At 54.9% G+C, this 14467-nt stretch overlaps 1 protein-coding gene and 1 long non-coding RNA gene across 2 annotated transcripts; one reads left to right on the forward strand and one right to left on the reverse strand.

Moving 5' to 3' along the window:
* The first annotated feature begins 213 nt into the window (after window positions 1-213).
* LOC148662232 (uncharacterized) lies at window positions 214-8876 on the forward strand. The gene is made up of 3 exons (XR_015939686.1): window positions 214-3823; window positions 8419-8607; window positions 8768-8876. It is a non-coding gene; the product is annotated as an uncharacterized LOC148662232 (long non-coding RNA).
* Window positions 5554-13918, reverse strand: hemk1 (HemK methyltransferase family member 1). Its single transcript, XM_088637158.1, has 12 exons — window positions 13653-13918; window positions 13025-13124; window positions 12763-12939; window positions 12488-12579; window positions 12003-12096; window positions 10554-10706; window positions 10315-10379; window positions 9706-9755; window positions 9173-9278; window positions 8758-8853; window positions 7528-7629; window positions 5554-6342 (listed from the first exon to the last, which is right to left on the reverse strand). The coding sequence occupies exons 2-12, from the start codon at window positions 13097-13099 to the stop codon at window positions 6294-6296; spliced, it is 1059 nt and encodes a 352-aa protein (XP_088493284.1). The 5' UTR covers window positions 13100-13124; window positions 13653-13918; the 3' UTR covers window positions 5554-6293.
* Window positions 13919-14467: the final 549 nt, after the last annotated feature.

Below are 14467 nucleotides of genomic sequence, written 5' to 3' on the forward strand. Positions count from 1 at the left end.
GCTGCTGCAGGACTGATGTCATTTCACGGAGCGAGGGGGCCAGCAGAGCAGCTCTCAGCCTGCATTCCCTCCCCGTGCGACTGCGCACCTGACGACAGACCACAACACGCGTGGTATCGCCATTGGGTGCACCTGGAGCCAGCTAGGCTCCTTTCGGGGTACCCCCCCCGCAGAGCGGGGTGCATTCCTGTAGTTCCTTCCCTCCACCTTCATCCGTGAAAGCTCTCCGTCTCGAACGATGAACGATGCCAACAGGCAGGCTGGCGTGGCTTCGCCATTCTGTATCCCGGTGGGGCCAAGCAGCTGTTCCTCCAGCTTCCGAATCCACCCCAGATGTTCAGACAGCGGAGAGGGGGAAGCGGGTGGCTTTTGTCTTGTGAGGAGGGCATCTGTCCTGAGAGTTGGGAGTGCTGGAGCAGCCATCAGCCCAGTCGGATCCCCTGACTTGAAATGAGAACCCAGCTCCCTCGTGCTTCACCTGCTTTTCCCACTTACGGAGGCAGGCAGGATGGGGCTGAATTCTATCTGTAGGGCAGTTCATTGTATTGGAGTACAGCTGTGAATGAAACTCAGCACCTGCTGCAATTCACACCGATGTGGCCACCTCCAGGGGCCTGTGGGGCTGTGGCAGACATTGAACAGAGCGGATTTATAGAATCTGGACGCACAGGAGGGCAGAGTCCCGGATCCAACTCCGGACCCGGGGTGCTGTCTGTGTGTGGAGTTTGCATGGTCTCCCTTTGTTTACGTGGGTTTCCTCCCACAGTCCAAAGAGTTGCCGGGGGGTTAATAATTGGCTTCTGGGAGGACTGGCCCTGATGTGAGTGTGTCTGCCTATGTGTAGTGTGGTATTACTGTTGTTAATGTTCAAGTGGCTAAAAACAGATCCCGCCTCGGGTCCAGCCGGCTTCAGCTCAAGAGCACAGAAAGGAACTCTGTAACTCTCACACGAGCTTGTTATTTTTGTAGCTGAATCAGACATACTGAGTGGATCAGACGCTACCCCCCCCCCCACCCCCCACCCCCCACCACATGTAAATATCGGCGCGGAGGGCGATGACTAATCTCTACATCTGCTAGAGCTGCATTCCTCTAAGCCCAGCAGTAATGTCGTTACCTGCAGGGCGGTTATCTGCAGCATCACTGAGGACTGTGGCTTTGGTTAAAATGATGAGGTTGCACAAAACGGCTGTCCTGCCATCAAGTCTGTTGTCCATTTTACTCACATTGTCTCTCCGTCTACAAGCATGTCTTCCTTTCTGGGCCAGGAGGGGGGCAAGAGGGCACTGCTGTCCTACTGCAGGGCTCCTTTCAGGAAACACGACCGAGTGCACGTGTGACTGTGTGTGTGATGTGTTTGCACGTGTGTGTACCAGCATGTTAATGTGTGAATGTGTGTTGTGGTGGTACCAGCATGTTAATGTGTGAATGTGTGTTGTGGTGGTACCAGCATGTTAATGTATGAATGTGTGTTGTGGTGGTGGGAGCCCATCAGAGAGTGAAGACGAGACTCCTTACAGTTCCTAGCAGAGTGTGTGTGCCAGTGTTTGAGTGTGTGTGGCGTTTGTGTGCCTATACGTGTGTGTTGATTGAAGATGAGACTCCTCACAGTTCCTAGCAGAGTGTGTGCCAGTGTTTGAGCGCCTGAGTGCGTGTGGTGTTTGTGTGACTATATGTGTGTGTTGGGGGCCTATCGGAGAGAGAGAGCAGAGGAGACGGGCTCCTCACAGTTCCTAGTAGAGGCTCTGCTGGAAATATCCTTCCAGGAAACGGTGCAGTAATTAAACCCAGCCTCCTGCTTCCAAGAAGTGCACACAGCAGCCAGTCGGGGGCACTGACTGCCCCCCCCCTCCCCACCGCCCTACACAATACCCTAATTATCCCAGCAGGGGGATCAAAGCCTGCCCTGCACGGGCGTCAGGAGCTTCAGGACCTGCTGACTGAACGGCACGGGGACGAGACTGGTGCTCCGAGAGAGGCCCTGCCTCTCCGGGGCACGTGGCGCCGGGTGCAATTCGAGCCGCCAAAGAAAAGGAACAGGGAGCAGAAAAGTGCACAAGGCCGCTTCATCACCACAACACGTCACTTCCAGCAACCCCTTACCCAGCTCACGGGCGTGGGGGAGCCAGAGCCTATCCCAGAAAGCACTGGGCACAGGGCAGGGTACCCCCTGGGTGGGACACCAGTCCAGCGTGGGGCGCACACAGACGTAAAACACACAGACACGCCAGAACCAATTTTCCCAGAAGCTAACGAACCCACCAGCATTGTCAGTGGACGGCGGGAGGAAACTGGAGCACCTGGAGGAAAAACCCACGCCAACACGGGGAGAACATGCAAACTCCACACAGACAGCACCCCAGGTCTGTGACTGAGCCCAGGGCCCCGGCGCTGCAAGGCAGCAGTGCTGATCACCGTGCGGCACAAGTCCGCTGGAAACCAGGTCAAAACTGAAAACGAACCAATGCCAAGTGCAAAATTAAGTAACCTTCTCAATCAGACATTCCCGTCCTGCTCAGGAGTAAAGGGAGTTCCTGTGACTCCTGGACGAGGTGGAGGCACGAGGTGACGGGGGGGGAGGACCTGAGGGTGCTGGCAGCAGCTCAGCGAAACTCGAACCCCTGTCCTCCCGCCAGGCCAGCTGGCGAGAGAGCAGGCGAGCTTTCCCAGAAACCCCCTTCTGGGAAACGGAAAAGGTCAAGGTCTGATCTGACCAATCAGCTTCCAGCGCCATCAGGAGATCTGAACGAAGGAAGGGGGGGGCACCGTACCCTATGAGGAAGCACAGTCCTGTCTGTGTGTCAGATCGGCCAGTCGGTCAGTCGGTCAGTCTGTCTGTGTGTCAGTGCATCAGTGTGCAGGCTCAGGGACGGACCATCTGACTCTCTCCTGCGTGACGAACCCCGAATCCATTATCAGCTACCTCATCGATGCGCTGGCTGGACCCCAAGAGCTGCCTTTCCCCGGGGTCCTCCAACCGGTGCTGGGGTCACTCCGTTCTGGGGAACATCCACACGGTGCGCTCGAGCTGCTGTGGCTCTCAATCGCCTCCCGATGGACTCGGCGCACAACTCGGAATGGGAAACAGCGGATGTTTGATTGGGGGGCAGGGGTCGGGACCAGGGAGGGGGTATTCATTTGAGTGACCGCAGAAGACATATTCCATTACAGCGCTCAGCACTTGCAGCCCATGTTCAAAACAACACTCTGCAACTTTAATACACAACCGCCTGCCTGCCGCCCCCCCTCGCGCCTACCCCCTCCCTTCCTCTGCGCGAGGTGACTCAGACACCTTCGGCGATGCACGTGGTACTGCGAAACGTTGCTGCGGTACTGCGAAACGAGAGGAAAAACAACAACAAACAAGCCTTCTGTACTGCTTTCTCAGTTTACTCAGCAAAACCGCCGGGCTCTGCCTGCCTGCCTGCAGCTGTCATTCTGAGAATCTGACAGCAGGAACTGGGGCTGTGGGCACGCTGGCCTGCCGGCGCTCTCTCCTTCCTTCTTCTGCTGCGGCGTGTCGGGGGCTTGGGGGTGCAGGGCAGTTCCCCCCCCGTTTCCTCCGTTTGGGGAGCCTGAGGACCTGCACAGCTACTCGAACCCACGCCCCTGCCCCAGTGCCCCCCCACCTTCCAGCGAGCCGCGGCAGGAGCCCCGCGGTGCTCGGCTCCTCCCCCCCCGGCCCACGAGGCTCCTGCAGGCAGAGGCCCTGGCGAAGCTCCGGGGCGGCGCCGGCTCGTCCGCAGGTCCGGCTCCGCTCGACCGGGGACGAACCCCCTCTCGAAAAGCGCTTCTCCGCAGGGAGACATGTCCTTCATCGCTGGTGAGAAACCCGCCGGCGTTTTTTACAGCATCAGCGCGGCCTCACGCGGCCCTCGAGAGAGCTCTCCTGCCACTGCCGTTATCGACAGCGTCTCGATCCCGGACAAGAAACAGCATAGCAGTTATTTCTCAGTGCGTGAGCACACTGCATGGCTTGGCACCTCAATATCTGTCTGAACTATTATCGCCCTACTCCCCACCTCGCAACCTCCGCTCTTCAAATTCTGCCCTCCTTACTGTCCCCCAAGCCCGTCTACAGTGTATGGGCGACAGGGCCTTCTCCTGCTATGACCCCAAGCTCTGGAACTCTTTGCCCAAGGATATCAGAGTCACCTTCTCTAAACTCCTTCAAATCCAGACTCAAAACCCTCTTCTTCAGAAAAGCCTTTACTTAACTGGTTCCATTCTTCACCCCTCTGCTCTTCTTAGTACCACCTTCCACGGTCTCCTCTATTGTTATTGTTGTATTGCTGTAATTGTAATTGTGTCTTATCTTGTGTATTCTTCTTATTTATTGTTGTAGTCTTCTTATTTATTGTTATTGTCATCCTGTAAAGCGCTTTGAGAAGCCACCTTTAAAGGCGCTATATAAAATAAAGTTTATTATTATTATAATCCCCTGAACATCACGCAAAGCCCCTGATTACACGATAGCACGGTCGGAAATATCTGGGGTGCTGGCTGGGGCCCGAACCACGGAAACGCTGCAGGAGCGAGCTTTCACAGGGGACGCAGACGCAAGAGGAGAGACTTGGGGCCTCTTCGCCCAGCTGGCTCCCCACGCGCTGACCCGCCCTACTTTTTGCAGAGGCCTTTTCCAAGGCTACGGAGGATCAGCCGCCCACATGATCAACAGCCTGGAACAGAAAAAAAAAGCCTCTGTTGTTTTACTGAGATGAGCAAAATGACTGCATGTCGGAAACGGAAACACCTCGCGTCAGAGAGCATCATGGGGCCATGGGAAAACGCAGACACAGGCAGCCCACAGGGCACGCTCGGCCGCCCCTCCCGTGTGCCACACACGCAGCCCGGCATGACTTCCCAAGAAATTAAACACCAGGAAGGAACACGGAACACAACCGCCCAGAAATGCAGGATCCAGCTAGCCTGAGGCAGCGGCGTCCGGCGTTTTTCAAATTCCAGAGAATCGCGCTGTCTTGTTTGGAGAGCTGACAAAAACCGGACTAGACAACACATGAGCTGACGAGGAAGACAAGAGGGCCTGTTTGATCCTGTGTGGCAACAGAGGTACTTCCTGGTTGTGTGAACCCTGGGTCTCAGAGCAGAACAGCGGGGCAGTAAGGAAGCTGTCAGCAGCCCCTGTCGCTGGGCAGGTGCAGCACAGAGTCTCCAGGGTTTCACTGCAGCCCACACCTGACCTGCTCTGACACGTCAGTTCGCCTAACTGGTACGAGACGGAATTACCAGGCGTCTGTGTCTTGACCATTACGAAACGAACCTATAAAACCCCACGGGCCCAGGGCCCTAAAGGAGAACAGGTGCCGGGGTGTCAGCAGAAGTCTGTCTCGCCCAGACCACTCGGCAAGGGAAGGTTTCATCGGGTGGGGCCTAGCGACCCACTACCCACCACCCCACTGGAGAGCTCAGCAGCCTGGTCCCGACACTTACGCCCCGGGTGCACAGTCTTTGGTTTTACCGTCTTTCGAAGCAGGTCGGCCCCGAGCAGCTGCCTCGAGGAAAACAACGAACTCCAGGGACAAAAAACGTTCGTTTTGTTTGTCAACAGGAAACATTTATTCTGGTTGTACAAACCCACGGGGCTGTAAAGAGCCACCCCTCCCAGCTCCGGCTGACGTCCCCACTTGTCAATAAGCAAATCGAACTCGGCCCGTCAGAGAGCAGGCCCCAGCCTGCGCAGCTCCCAGCGGCTGCAAGGCCTGTCTGTGCACCACAGTGCTGGGCTCGCTCCCATCAGCCCTCGCAAGCGTGTTGTTGTTTTGCCGCCTTCTTTTTCCTAGGAATCCGATAGCTGCTCCATGCGCCCGCCCCCTCTCCGTACCTCCGGGTGTGTACCGGGAGTACTGGGCAAAGGTCAGGTACACTGGACTCTGAGCGGTTCTGCGGAAGCTCGAGGGAGACGGGGGAGGGAGAGGCGGACGGCTGTCGAAGTGTTTCTGCATATGGTCAGGATCACCCCTCCCAGAGCTGAGGGTGAGGGGTCACAGGGGGTCTCTGAGGCTCCAAATTCTAGCCGGTCCGCAGACTTCTAACTTCTGCTACAGAGAGGAGCACCAGGAGTTCAGGGGGTGTCCCAGCCCCCCTGTGCGGAGACAGGAGAGGAGAGTGGGAAAGGTGGGGGGGGGGGACTGGGACAGAGGCGCAGGTGATTTCTTCTGCTGCAGAGAGGAGCCCCAGGGGTTCAGGGGGTGTGCGAAGACAGGAGAGGAGCGCGTGTGGGGTGGGGGTGTTTTCTTCCGCTGCGCCCCCTTGTCTTCTCGTCCTCCTGCCCGTCAGCCGCCCCCGCTGCCCCGGCCCCTCTGTAAGACACAGAACCGGGGCCTGCGGAGCAGAACCCCCAAGATCGTCAGCCCCCGCAGCACGAGGTGAACAGCTCCCCGCGAGTAACGCCCCCGCCAGCTCCTCCCATTCAGAGCCACGCCGCCTCTCGGCTGCTCCAGCCCCTAGCCAGCAGGGGTCGGAGGTCACCCTAAATCCCCAGCGATCAGCGATGTGGGGACTGATCACTTAAGCCAGTAACTCGTTCCAGTTAAAGGAACTTTAACTCAATTCGGTTCAAATGACTTTCCTTGTCACCAGGGGGGGGGCAATTTAAGATCTCGAACTTTGCTGCCTGGACGGTGCCTGGAGTTCTGGCTCGGAGGAGTGGTTTAATTAAGAAATATCACCTTAAATTGAGTTTATTGGTCTCAATTATTTTTTTCCCCCAAATGGTTACATTCGCAAACCCTGGTGGACTGGACAGGGGGCTCTCCAGGATGGAGATTATCGAGGAAGAGTTATCCCACAGAGAGCCGTCGCAACATCAGCTAGACTAGGTCACCTCTTGGCTGTGAGCAAATCCCAAATTTGATTAGATATCCACATCATAAAATCCTCCCAGATGCAGGGACTAAAAACTGGCCTCCTTGTCCTCCTTCTAATATCATAGAGGAAGTCTACAGCATTCCTAAAATTAACTGGAAAGCCCCTGGGACACACATGAAGGATTCCTAGAATCGGCTCTTGCAGGATATTTGTGGGAAAGCCACGGTCCCTTCTGTACGGGTCCTGCAGGATTTCTCCTGGTGTGTTGCTGCACTTTTCTCGCAGAGATCCTGGGCGCCTGTGCTCGCCGGGCGAGGGCGCGTGATCTCCCAGTGAAAGGAGTGGGCGGTCTCAGTGGCAGGGCAAAGCATGCTGGGATCCGCGAGTGGGAGACCCCGCCCCTGGCCCGAGGCCTCCGCCGATCCCCATCCTGAACCAGAGCACCAGTGGGCCCCGACACCCCATCGCAACTGCATCACGAACTCCACAGAGGGACACCCCCAAAAACACGTCTGTGCCACCACATCCCTCTCAAGCCCTTGTCGGGGCTGTCTGGCATGGGGTCCTAATATTTCGGCCACGAAGCGGGTTTGTGAGGTTGACCTGCTCGCTCCTCTGTCTGCCTTAGCGGTAAATCTTGTTAACCACCATGATGTACTCCCTCCCCTGACACAGTCATGCGGGTCAGCAGGACTGTACCTGTGGCTGAAGTCTCTGTGTGTGGCTGTGTACTGCAGGCCTGCTCCTGCTCTCTGCTGTAGCATCTCCGGCTGCCGCGGCTCCACCTCCAGATACACCTTCCTGCAGAGGATGGACAGAGGGAGAGTGGGGTGAAGACTGGGATGCAGGTGGACGTATATAATAACAATACTTCCTTACACCTCTATAGCACTTGTCTGGACTCTCCACTCAAGGCATTTGACAGGTCATGGGGATCCCCTCCACCTCTACCCCAGCTCTCAGTGGGGAGGAGAGCAGAGTGATGAAGCCAGTTCAGAGATGGGGGTTATTAGGAGGCCGTGATGGGTAACGGCCAGGGGGAACACCCCTACTCTTTTCAAGAAACACCCCGGGATTTTCAATGACAACCAAGAGGCAGGCTAGGCCTCAGTGAGGGAGAGACGGACTCCCAACAGACGCCTCGCGCTTTCTCGTCCAGCACCCCGGGCTTTGGCAGGGGGAAGGAACCCCAGATCCGAGCTGAGGAACGTTCTGCTTTATTTACCCCCTCCGTGTCTTCCTCCGAATCCAGAGCCACAGCAAAATCCCATCGACCTCAGGATTACAGGGCCTGTCCTTCCTATTAATACCCGTGTCTGACTCAGCCTAAAATCCTCCCCTTGCAGGGCTAAATCTTGGATTAATCAAGGTCCTGTTCTGTCCTCATCCGACCCACTGCGTCACGCAACCCCACCCCCCACAGGCCAGCTGCTAGGGCTCGGCTCATCCCGACACCACAAAACACCGCCGCAAGCAACAGAGGAGCCATCGGCCACCGACGGCGGCCATCTTTGCCAAACATGCCGCACGCACTGAGCGCCAGATCCGCGAGGCGAAGGGCTGATGTCACAGGCTGCATCGTATTTGTAGGTACCACGCAGGGGACACTCACGCACGCCTGGCAGTGGACCGAATGGGCCTGCTCTTGTAGAACAATCCTGGCTGCGTGTGGGAGTAAGAGAAAGAGGGGGGAGGCGATGAAGACATGAGTACAAGCAGCTCCTCCTTGGAATCACCTCAGCCGTGAGCGGAGAAGACTAACAGGGGAAACCCTCACAGGTACACTGGTGAACTGTGGGTACTGTGCACCTGGTACGCTGGGCGCAGTGTACACCTGGTGCAGGGGTGGGCGAGTGGTTTTGAGTGCTGTTGACTCAGGTGGTACTCTGCCGCCCCCTGCTGGCAGGGAATTACATTGCGCTCCCTTACCCGCCTACAGGTAGAATTTGCAGCGCAAGGGACAAAATATGCCTGATCACATCCATCCCATCAGCTCCTCCGTCCAGCGCCCCTGGGTCTTCAAACCTGCAGAAGAGGAGGGAGGCGGGAGAGGGAGACGGGGTGAGAGAGAGGTCAGTACAGGGGACAGGCCTGCAGTCCTACTGACCCTCCCACAGCAACACAGTGGTCAGTACACTGTGGATAGGCCTGCAGCCCTACTGCCCATCTCACAGTGACAAAGTGGTCAGTACAAGGGAATGTCCTACAGCCCTATTGCCCCTCCCACAGCGACACAGTGGTCAGTACACTGTGGACAGGCCTACAGCGACACTGCCTGTCTCTGTGACACAGTGGTCAGTGGTCAGTGTAGAGAGTCGACCACTGACCCACACCAGCTCCTCACCTGAGGATCTCTGGCTCCAGGGCAGCCATGTCAGCAGAGAACACATAGGGAGGGTTGCTGACGATGAAGTCGAACAGACCACAATGACTGAGCACAGCCTGGGCATCTGTACAGATACAGAGAGACATTTCGTCAGCAGCAGAACATTTTCTCAGAAATGGGAGTGAACCAAACAAGAACACACCCACGCCACTGAATCAACAAAGAGCTCAAACCTGATACTCCTTTGCATGCTTCACAGAAACAGTGAGATGGAATATTCTACTAAACCAGACAGAAAAACAGCAAGCTCATTAAAACCTGCTCCTGCTTCTGCGGGTGTATGCAGATACTCCTGCAACATTAGAGTATCATGAGTTTTTAGTTTTTAAGACCGTACAGAAAGGTGCACTGGGTCTCAGTTTCTAGGTATCGGCTGCAGTGTTCCAAAGAAACACAGAGTACCGGAACATTTCACCTCACCCCTCGCCCCATGACATGATGGTTTTGAGAGGTTTAAAGGCCACAGTGATTTTAGCAGGGGGAGATCTCACCCGTCATCACATCCAGCTCCATCAGGTCCAGACGGTCCTGCAGTCCCAGCCTGTAACACAGGACACAGGACAGTGAGCACATTACTGACCCCAACCCAGCACAGACCTACAGACTGTCTGAATCTGGACTGAGGATCGGAGTTTGTTAAAACACTTTAACGGTCAAACAGCGACCCTGGCTGAGAGGGAAATGATCAACTGGGACAGAACAGCCCTGTGTGACAGAGGTGACATGCACCTTCTCTCCTGCAGACGAGAGGAGGCCATGTGGCCCATCATGCTGGTTTGCTAGCCGCTAATCGACAGAAAAAGATCCTGTCTGTCCGTTTCGAAGCTGGGGTATCGACCACCTGCTGTTTTGTCATCTACAGAGAGAGACCGCTGGGCCTGTGTGAGACTTTTAGCAGTGAATCTATCCTCAGCTCGTGCCGCCAGCTGTTGGACCATCATGTCCCACAGCTGGCGCCATGACGCTGCACGTTGATAATTCTGTTGCACTGAGACAGGCCTTGTAGATCACTCTGGAGAAGTGGGGCAACTGCTTGGGGGGGGGGGGGGTCGGCCAGGAGCCAGGGCTGTCCATCACTCCTCTACCCTGCCTGCACTCACCTGTGTGCATTCTCTTCGGCCAGGGAGACCGCCGCAGGACTCCTGTCCACTGCCACTGCACGGGCCTGAGAGACAGAGGGAGGGCGTTAAACCACAAGCTGAATCTGGGAGGGAGAGAGAGACACGTTTAAGATGGAAATGTTCGTTTTGCTTGCTGGTTGTTTTTTTCCCCCTCGGGGGAGAATCGGTCAGCTAAACTGCTCCTTCCTCTCTCCGTGTGCGGCGGACCGCTGCCTCACCTGCGGCAGGCTCTTCAGCAGGCTCAGGGAGATCGCCCCCGAGCCGCAGCCTACCTCCAGGAACCTCAAACTGGGGCCCGAGGCCAGCACGGCCCCCCGCTGATCTGACCCGCGGCTGTGCTGCAGGTCCGTCAGAACCAGGCCCACCAGCTCCTGCACACAGAGCCAGCGCATGTCAAGTCATCGGGGAAGATCGCAGCGATTCAGAACCCAGTAAACACGACAAGGTCTTTACAATCTCAGGTCAGAATGTTTGAACATCTGTGTCGAGGATCAGGAACAAATTCGGACTGTGACACAGATTTAAAAACAGATCTCTTCATCACTGGTGAAATGCTGCACCCTTGTGGACACAGAGATAAACACTTTTATGTTCACACCAAAGTGAAGATAAGCTTTTACTGTCCCTTGAGGGAATTTTTTTATGGACACCCAGCACTCCTGTACATTTAAATAGAATGCAAAAAAAGAGAGAAGAAACACATTGCACATCACTCTGTTGCACATGTACAGTATAACACATAACAACATGTAACATTTATAACACATCACAAAACATATGGCACTCAAGTGGGTTGTAAGAGTCACAATTGTGTTTATCCTTGACATTTGTGTTGACAGCTTTAATGGATAGTGGAACACAGGAATGTTTGTATCTGTTTGACCTACATTTGGGAACCCTAAAACGTTTGCCAGAAGGCAGAAGTTGATATTCAGAGATGAGGATGTGAGAAGGATCTGATATAATTTTTACTGCCTGTTTGATTAGGGATTTTTCAGAGATTGTCTGCAGGGAGGGGTGCTGTTTCACTCCCATGACCTTCAGAGCTGTCTGGATGTGGCGGGTACTTTGCGATTTAAAATGAACTGATAGATTACCAAACCACACTGAAATACCATATCTGATCATGCTCTTGATTACAGCACGGTAGAAGAGGAGCATTACTTCCTGTCGAACCCCAAACACTCTTAGTCTTCGCAGGAAATGTAAACGCTGCTGAACTTTGGAGCAAACACTCTCAACATGAGTAGACCAACACATGTTACGGTCTATGTGTCCACCTAAGTACTTATATGAATCAACCCGAGTGATAAATTTGTTGTGGATTACTACCAGAGCTGTAGTGTTCAGCAACACCAGGCCCTGTCACCACAGAGTGGACACACAGCAGCTGAGCCAAAGCCACTTGGAGGAGAGCAAATAGATTACAAGTTGCTTAAGCAAGGCTTTGAGGTCAGCTGTAGAGTTTTAAAATCTACTCAAAACCTGTCAGGAAGCCAGTGCAGGGACTCCAGTACAGGAGTGATGTGATCAGTTGTTCATGTGTCAAGTGTCCATCCGATTCTAGCCTGTGAATGCTGAACATATTGTAGCCTATCTTCCCACCCCTCAGTCTTTCATTATACTCTGCGTTTCTGTGTAACAGTCCCTCGTTCTGTCCGTCGTACCTCGGTCTCAGGCCTGGGGATGAAGACAGGTGGCCTCATCTTCAGCGTCAGGTCTCTGAAGTCCCACTCCTCTATCACATACTGCACGGGCATCCTGTGGACACACACACTTTTACAGATCGACGCTCGTGAGGATCACACACTGACTCCCGTTCTGCCGAAATGAGCTTCTACGCAGGGTGAAAGCGGATCTGAAACAAATACTTTTGGCACTTCCAGAGTTGTAAGACCGAGCCAACTGGTGTATGCAATACATACCAGCTCATCACTCCCCACAAGGACTCAGGACTTCACCTGGTCCGCAGGAGTTACTGCCTGCCTTTGTAAAGATATTTTCTCATAATGGGTGGTAACAGTAATGCCCCCCCCCCCCCCCCCCCTGCAAACACACGCACACACATGCCCTCACACTCACGCACGCAGTGGGATGAAGACTCAGCCTCTCACCTTCCTCACCTGCAGCCCCTCCGATCCCTCCCACGTACCTCTCCAGGCGCCGGGCACACAGGTCCCAGACCCGCTGCGTCTGCGCTTCTGTCAGCACCGCCGCCAGCCCGCGCCGAGCCAGGCTCGCCAGCTGTGGAGACCGACGGGGCAGGAGCGTGAGCCGGGCTTGGCATCGAGGGCGGCCCCCCACGGAGAGCTCTCGATCAGCTCCCAGCACGCCCCCCAGGACACGTGAACAGTATACCGAGACTCTCCTTCAGCTCCTCTCCGCAGTAAACATGACCTTCCTGTTCCCCCGGCCTGCAGGACTCACAGTGTTGGCTCCCAGGACGTGCGCAACGATGTATTCGCTGGACAGCCGCGGCTCGGACACCCCCCTCTCCCCGAAGACCCCCTCCCAGAGATCGACGCACTCCTCCACGCTGGGACGTCCCGCAGAGGGCGGCGGGGGCCGTGGCGCACTCCCCAGGCCTGACGCCGCACGCCGCGCCTGGACACAGAGAAGAGCACGGCTGACCTACCTGCTGGGCAAGACACTGTCCGGCCCGACCCGACCCGGTCACAGCTGCCCCTACCTGTCGGCTCACGGGTGCGCAGCGCAGGCAGAGCTTGTGCCCCAGGCGCCCACACATCTTCACGAGGGTCCGCATCGCCCAAAGGAGCCGTCAGTCCGGACTGGCAAGGCAGTGTGCGTAAAGGAGGGCTATACAATTAGTTCTTTTTATTAGAAAGGCTGGGCCTGCAGAACAGTGTTAGTGTGGGCCTGCCCTACGTTAGACCTTTAGACCCAGCTGTTAATGGCTTAATTCGATCAGTTAGTGACTTGTCTGTGTCAGTTCGGGTCCGGATGAACTATACCAGGCCGAATCTGTCCCGCACCACAAGAGAGGAACTGCCCTGTCTGTAGTGCAGGGGTTCCCCATTCCTGCTGTGGGGTCTCAGCTGATGAACTGAAGTCAGAAGTTGCTTAATTTGACTCTTTGTACCCCCCACACCGCAAAGCATCGGTCTAAAGTGTTGAAGGGCTGAAAACATTTTAAGAAGTAAAATTAATCGTATTTAGTTCTATTGTCGGTTTACACATGACTGACAGCACGGCCGAGCAGGTCGGGGCTGTCCGACCTGGGACCCCTCCCTCCTACAGGAGCTTTGGTGCAGAAATCAATCTTTCGACTGTTTTTAAGTCGTTAAATCCGCACTCACACGACGTAACTCTGCAAACAGTAGCGAGGAAGAGAGACCCCTATCAACCTAAACGACTCCAGGCCCGCCACTTCTGCACATGTGGAGATAAAACAGTCTGAATTAACGTCCTAAACCTTCTCTCTTTCAAAGTAAAAACTTCCTTCCTGTCAAGCAGCTGCCGGAAATCACCTCTGTAGTGACCCGGAAGTACTACTGTCGGGCCTGTTCCCTTCCAACTCGTCACACTCCGAGCCAAAGCAGCAGAGACGAACACTTTCTGTTTCTCATGCCCGACTACTGCTTTCCTCGGGTCTGAAATCAGAAGCGTGATTAGCATTAAGTTAAGGTTAAGAATAAATGCAATAGTAACAGCAACAATAATAATAATGATAATAATACATTCTCATTGATATTGCTATATACATTTCTATTGATATTATGACTGGTATCATCATCATCAGTGGGAGGAGAAGAGAGGGAGATTAGAGCACCATCAGTCTAAAGGGGGTGTGAAAAGCCGAGCAAGCAGAATGAAGCTGGTTAGAAATTCTTTAGTTTAGATACACAGGTCATATTGGTTGCTCAGTGGTCAGCGTTGCTGCCTCGCAGTGCTGGTGCCCCGGGTTCGATGCCTTGGGTGCTGTCTGTGTGGAGTTTGCGTGTTCTTCCTGTGTCCAGTTTCCTCCCTCAGTCCAAAGGCATGCTGCTACATTAATGGGCTTCTAGGAAAACTGGCCCCGGTGTGAGTGTGTGTGTGTTTGCGTGTGTCCTGTGATGGACTGGTGTCCTGTCCAGGGTGTGTGTGTGTCTGTATCTGCCCTGTGATGACTGGT

Source organism: Lepisosteus platostomus, chromosome 6 (assembly GCF_059453375.1).
Source record: "Lepisosteus platostomus isolate fLepPlt1 chromosome 6, fLepPlt1.hap1, whole genome shotgun sequence".
Classification (NCBI taxonomy): Eukaryota; Metazoa; Chordata; class Actinopteri; order Semionotiformes; family Lepisosteidae; genus Lepisosteus; species Lepisosteus platostomus.